Here is a 6948-nt window from a genome sequence, read left to right on the forward strand (position 1 = left end):
CCACTGGCTTAGACACTATTTGAAAATACTTTCTATACGACACTTGGAATTTCCTTTCCAAATATATGGAGAGAAAAAAACACAACGCACGTTTTAACCAGCCAGGAGTTTACAGCCTTAGGACTACAGTATTTTCACTGTGCACTCACTAACCATTCACAACTCACCCAGGTTAAACAAAACAAAACACGGGCAGATGTGTCACACAGTGGTGAGCTCAATGGCTACCAGGATCACATTCCTAGAGACACAATAGGCAATTACTTTCCATCCCTGAAACTCTTGCCATGGGCTTAAAATTAAACACTGCTCATGTATGGATCACAGTCTCATGACTCAGTATCTGAGCTCCTCTGGTCTCTCCTTTTTGGTATATCTGTTTTTCATCCTCCTATCTCTAACTGTTAAAGTCCTACTTACCTTTCCAGGTCCCAGCACTTTGTTCATATTCGCAACATTAATATTTCTCTCACTGAATTAATGTCGATTATTTTCCCACCCGATTACTTCTTGCAAGAGGATGGGGCAGGACACTACTTACCCATTTTTATACACCCCTTTTGTTGTGATCTAGCGTATGGTAGAGGCTTCCAAATGCTTGGTCTAGTTTAGGCACCAGAGCCACCTCTGCTCATAATGAGCTGCTTTGAGGGATAGACCAGAATCCCCTTTCCTAGATGTATTCAAAGCTACAGACAGAGGATTAAAATTTTAGGTGACTGGACTGAATAGACTGCCGTTTAAAAACCCCTTTGGCCCAAAGATCCTAAAGTATCCAATGTCCCCTGACAGTGAGCTTTTTTTACTCTCTCCCTAAAGAGAGCCAATTCAGAAATTCTCAGTTAATGGCAGATTTTTAAATCTTATGTCACTGGTTTTCTGTCATGTGTTGTTACATTTGCATCAACTCATGAGTAAGAACTAGCATCTAAAGTCAGTGACTGACCCATTATACTTAAAATAACATCAAGAAATAGAGATCGAAAATAAGTGTGACTTATTAGGTATAGATTATAAGCACTACAAAAGGAGAGAAAAATCAAGGGGGAGCCAGAATTATCAAGGAAAGGATTCTTAATCAGGTGCTGAATAACAGATAGAATATAAATGGTCAGAGAAGCATTTCCATGTTAAGAAAAACAAAAGGAAGAAATGAAGGGACAAAATAAACCTGGGGTAGCACTGAGGACAGGAGAACAATGTGATTAACCCCTTCCCCAACAATTTTTTTGTTAAAAACGTTTCTTTTTCAGACTAATTTTTTTATTTTGGTTCTATATAGTATTTTTGATGCTGGTTATGAAAACAGTTTGTAACTCGTCTTCCTATAAACCATATTTTTTTTACCATATTTTCTTAGTATACTCGTCGACGACTGAAAAAGAACATTTTGTGAAAACGAGTATACACGTTTCTGCCGGGGAAGGGGTTAAAGCTCAAGTCAGTGTTGGGGATAGTAGGAAATGCTACTTGTCCAACAATGTGGGGCCAGATAATTGGAGGTGTGGAGGAGAGCTGAAGAGCTGGTAATAGGCCACTGAAGGTCTTGCAGAAGAGCGAGGTGATGAAAGAAGTGTTTTAAAAAATTAAATCTGGGAGAACATTGCAGGATGGACATGAGGGGAGAACCCAAAGTAAACAGCAGCCCCTAGGAAGATGGGGACAGAGGTGTCACTGGGAATGGGAAAAAGGAAAAGCCCAAGAGGAGCTAGAAGGATCTGTTGAATAGGTACAGAAGTTATAGAAAAGCATGTGTCAAAAATGATGGAATGGATGGTGGTGCCAAAGAGATGGTCAAGGAACTGAAGAAAAGAAGCTGGGTTGGAGAGCAAGGATGCTTTAGGGCATGTTAAATATGAAGTAAGAACAAGACACTGAACTGTGAAATAGCCAGGAACATATAAGCTATGAGACTGGAATTTGGAGGAAGAAAAGGATTCAAACTGGAGACTTGGGAGCTTTCTATAGATAAGGGAAGGTTGAAGTCTTGAAAGGAGAAAGAGGGGGCACAAGAGCCCAAAGGTGAACAGCTGAACCTTGAGGCCATTTCAAAAGGAGAAGTTCACAAGAATATGGGCACAATGGAAGAAGTAGAAAAGGAGCAATCAGTGTGGGAAAACAACTCAGGGTCCAATAGTGTCACAGAAAACATGAAAGGAGTTTCAAAAAGGACTTGATGACAGATGATGGGGGGCCAGAGCATGTAAAAGATACCATCATGCTGCTTACAAAGGAGCAGGGGTGCTCCCCCTCTCAACCACTAACATACTGTATAATACTGAATTGGTGAGTGGACAGAAAAAGAAATTTTGTGGCTGTGAGCTACGCTGTTTTATGCACCTTAATGACAAAAGAGAGATATATTAATTTGTTGCTATTCTTTGTGCAATCAAAGATATTCAAAATGAAAGATAATTCTGCTAATATGGAGTTGATTTTGAGGAATGTCATTGAGAAATTGTACTCTCCTGGGAGCGATTTTGCTATATAATAGGAGTAATACTGCAGATGAGAAGTACTGGCCATATATTATAAGTGTGTGAGTAATGTATTAAAATATAAGACCTGTCCTGGCCAGTTGCTCAGTGGTTAGAGCATCTGCCCGCAGACCAAAGGTTGAGGGTTTAATTCCAGGTCAAGGTCACGTACCTTGGTTGCAGGCTCAATCCCTGGGCCCGGTTGGGGCACATGTGGGAGGCAACCAATGGATGTGTTTCTCTTTTATCGATGTTTCTATCTCTCTCTCTGTCTCTCCCTCCTCCCTCCTTTCCACTCTCTCCTCTAAAAAAAAAAATTCAATGGAAAAAATATCCTCAGGTGAGGATAAAAAAAATGTACAAGTCTTGACAAAAGTTACAATAAATATCCAAAAGCGCCGAAACCGGTTTGGCTCAGTGGATAGAGCGTCGGCCTGCGGACTGAGGGGTCCCAGGTTCGATTCCGGTCAAGGGCATGTACCTGGGTTGCGGGCACATCCCCAGTGGGAGATGTGCAAGAGGCAGCTGATCGATGTTTCTCTCTCATCGATGTTTCTAACTCTCTACCTCTCTCCCTTCCTCTCTGTAAAAAATCAATAAAATATATTTAAAAAAAATATCCAAAAGCATTTACAACTGATATAGGGAATATAAAATCACTCATGAGATACTGCTAAACACACACAAAGAAGATGTGTTTGATTTCTCAGGAACCCTTGGGAAGTAATGCCTCTCTCTCATTTGCTTATGAAACACCCATTCTGTGTGCAAAGTTTATCAAGAGCCAGACTTGCAGCTGTGAACTATCTGGGAAAACACAACAGCCACAAGGCAATGTTTCTAGTCAGTTTTGGCATTAAAAAAATCACCCAAATCTGACTGATGGAGATAATATGAGAGGAAGCCCAGTGCCTTTTCCATGTCACTGATGGACTGAAACTTGGCTTCTGGAATAGGAATCCTGTGCAAGAAATGCCCTTTACTTCCCCTGCATGGAAAAAAACACACAAAACACCCAAATTAATAATAGCAACCATGGACAGATCCAGGTTTCAAAGAATGTGGGTTTTATAGAATGTGGGTGCCGTTCTTAAGAAAAAAGAATGCAAAATTAAAAATATATGATGCAGTATGAAGCTGGTTATTTATTTAGAATGAGAACCAAAAGGGACCTGAAGTTGTAAGGCCATAAAGCGTAAGGGTCATGAGCTGCATGGTAAAGGGAAAAGAGCAGGTAATCAGGCAGAGGAAAAATAAAAAAAATATATTCCTGAAGAAATACTGGAGCACAGAACAGTGAAAAGAACAATATCTCAGAAAGAACCCTGAATTGTGAAATATGGATGATATGGAGATAGGAGAGGAAACAGAACTAATCAATTTACATTACACATTCTCATATTTGTTTTCCAGTGATCAACAATCATATTGCTTTAGGATTTTGGAAAAGCAGTCTATTGCAGGCACTCAACAAATGTTTGCTGTGTGAGTGAATGAATGAATGAATGAATGAAAGAGAACTACTCCTTTTTAAATTTTTATTTATTAATTTGAGAGAGAGAGAGAGATTTGTTGCTCCATGAATAGATGCATTCATTGGTTGGTTCTTCTGGTATGTAGCCTGACCAGGGATCAAAACTGCAACCTTGATTTATCGGGATGACTCTCTAACTAACTGAACTACCTGTCCAGAGCTGGGAAATATTTCTTTTTCTTACTGTCCACCAGGATCTGCTTTCCTGTGATGCTCCAACATACATGCATGATTTTTCTGGCACCGGCTAGAGTTGTCAAAGCAACAGCTTATGTCAATCTCTTTTCCGGTGATTAAGACTATTTATCCTCAACAGGCCAAGTAAAAAGCTATCTTCACCCAAAATTAATTTGTAAGCATGTTGAGATTCTCCTCAAAAGGCGTATACATAAAAATGGTTTCTGTGGGGCCAGCATACTTACTCTCTGCCTTTCTCCCTCTTTCTAAATCAGACCCTGCAGGTATACTTCAGAATTATTAACAACCTTCTGAGTTGTGGACAGATTAGTGTGGGATTCTCGCTAAAGCTGAAACATAATTTGTAAATTTCAAACATGTACACGAATTATGACAACATAAGTGACAATTTAATATATCAGTCATGATGGGGTTTCCAGGACAATAGTGAAAGGCCTCATCCACTGGTCAGCTACAAACCTAAGGTAGGACCAGGGGAACTCAGGCCCATCAACACAGGACATGATTGGGAGGAGGGGGAGCTTATTAAAAGACACAATAGGTCATACCCTGAGTTGACCTTGATCCCAGCTACACAAAGAGATTCTCTTTGGGCAATAAATGCCCTACATCTTCCTGCAAGCTCTAAAAAAATACAGTGGGAGTAGGTTAAAACTAAGAGCCTGCCCCTCTTTTTCTTTTTTTATTGATCTTTCTCATTGAGGTAACATAGGTTAATATTGCATAAGTTTCAGGTATACAGCATTCTAATTTGAAATCTGTATACACTATATTGTGCTCACCACCTAAATTCTAGTTTTCGTCTGTCTGCATATATTTGAACCTTTTTCTTTAGCAATTCTTCCTCCTTCCTGTTCACTTACCAAATTTTCTAAGGAAAGGCACTTTAAAAAGAAGAGGACTGGAATAACACTATTACTACATCAACACTACAAAAAATCCGGATACTGATGTCCTTTGCCTGTTGAGGGCAAATGACATGAAATTAGTGAGGCAAAGCAGCCACCTCAGGAATTAGAAGTGAGACCGTTAAATGGGAGAATATCATTTAGCCGCTTCCCCGCTAGGTAATTTGACTCTAAACACCTCAGTTTCTTGGTTTTGTAAAATGGAGGCGACTCTATCAACCCCCTGTCAGGCTGCTGAGGATTGAGAAAATCCACATAAAGTGCTAAATAGAACTGCACAGCAAGAGCTGTTAGCATTTAATAGTAGTAACAAATTATTGTTCCAGCTTCTCCCCATGCCCACCACCAACAAAACTGGCACAACCCCCAGTTCTGCACTGGTTGGTCTGGGGGCAGCCACTATTGCACTCTTTCAAATGCACCAAAGAGACCCCCCCTCCCCAAATGCCAGGGCGCTCCTGAAAAGCCCCTACTCCAGAGCAACCAGGGACCCTCGGGTTACCTGGAAGGTTCACACTGACCTGAGATGCCACCTCCTATCACGATTACGTCGAACAGGTGGCCGGAGACACTCGCCCTCTCCCGACTCGCCATGCTCTGGTTGACAGTCTCCCAGGGAGAGAGGCTGAGGCTGGCCCGGGGTGCGGAGCGCTCTTCTATCCACTCTTCCCCAGAGCCCTGGGGTGGAGCCAGTTCATCCAGGGATTGCCAAGCAGCGTCCCGCCCTGAGGGCGGAGCGGATACTTGTACTGACACCCCGCGGGAGTCCCGGGGCGGGTCGGATGCTTCCATTGGCATTCGACTGACACTGGGCAGCACGAGCTGGGCGGACATTCTTGCCAACACTTGGGAGGAGTCGACAGGAAAAGAAGGCTGTGGTCCAGAATGCCGAAGGGGGCGGGACTCCGAGGCCAACCCCCTGGAAGAGCCATGCACCGTGACAGCTTCTTGGGACCAACTACGTGGGGTGCTGAGCACTGAGGACGGGTGGGACCCCTGATTGGCCGCTTGCGAGGAGGCCACGGACATGAGCTGTTCCTGTACTGAACTCCTGGCGGAGCTGAACGAGGACGGGGGCGACCCCTGCTCGGCCTCTAGCGAGAAGTTGGAGGAGTTGGTGTCTTCTTGCACCGAACTCCTTTCACTGCCGGCTGTTGTTTGCGAGGCGGACCCCTGAATCGACTCTAGGAAAGGGCCCTGGAACAGCATAGGTCTTGGTGCAGTTACTTTTGGGTTGTGGATTACTACGGATGTCAGGGATTCATCTGACGACACCTGGGGGCTGTTCTGAGGTACCTTAGGCATTGACACTGAGTCCTCGAAGAAGTTGAGCGATGAGTGCAGGGCGACCCCGCGTATAGATACCTCAGAACTGCTACTGGTCTCAGGAGATGTCGCCTGTTCTGATTCTCGGTGGAGGCTGGCCGAAGGGGACCGGATGGCTTCTTCCACCGATAATGATACTCTTTTAAGGGCGCTACTGCATGCAGGAGGCTCAATCTCAGTCTCTGTTACCCCGAGGTTGTCGGGGCCAACCCCCTCCGAGCTGCCGGAGCCACTGTCTGAACTGGAGACCCCGCTGGTCGGGTCCAAGACGAGCGAGCCCGGGAGGCCGGTCATAGACGCGGTAGCGGGTCCCTGGCCCGGACAGGGAGTGACCTGGGAAAACATGCTAGAACTCCAGGAGTCGTCAGCCTCGGTCGTGGAAATGACTGACTGGGTGGTGCTAGAAGGCAAATAAGACACAGTTCGCCACTCAGACACGGTACTGGAGCCCGTGAGGGAGGCCGCGGCAGGGGTCTGGGCCGTGGCGGCCATGACACCTGGCGCT

General features: G+C 44.3%; 1 protein-coding gene across 1 annotated transcript in view; it reads right to left on the reverse strand.

Moving 5' to 3' along the window:
* The window catches only part of LOC102766211 (amine oxidase [flavin-containing] A), a 52324-nt gene extending 45382 nt beyond the window's left edge, over positions 1-6942 (reverse strand). Inside the window, exon 1 of the mRNA XM_006755188.2 lies at positions 5639-6942. Within this exon, the coding sequence (XP_006755251.1) occupies positions 5639-6935 (1297 nt within the window). The 5' untranslated portion in view covers positions 6936-6942. The remainder of the gene's footprint in view (positions 1-5638) is intronic.
* Between the last annotated feature and the right edge of the window lie 6 nt (positions 6943-6948).

This window comes from Myotis davidii, unplaced genomic scaffold (genome assembly GCF_000327345.1).
Source record: "Myotis davidii unplaced genomic scaffold, ASM32734v1 scaffold1673, whole genome shotgun sequence".
Classification (NCBI taxonomy): Eukaryota; Metazoa; Chordata; class Mammalia; order Chiroptera; family Vespertilionidae; genus Myotis; species Myotis davidii.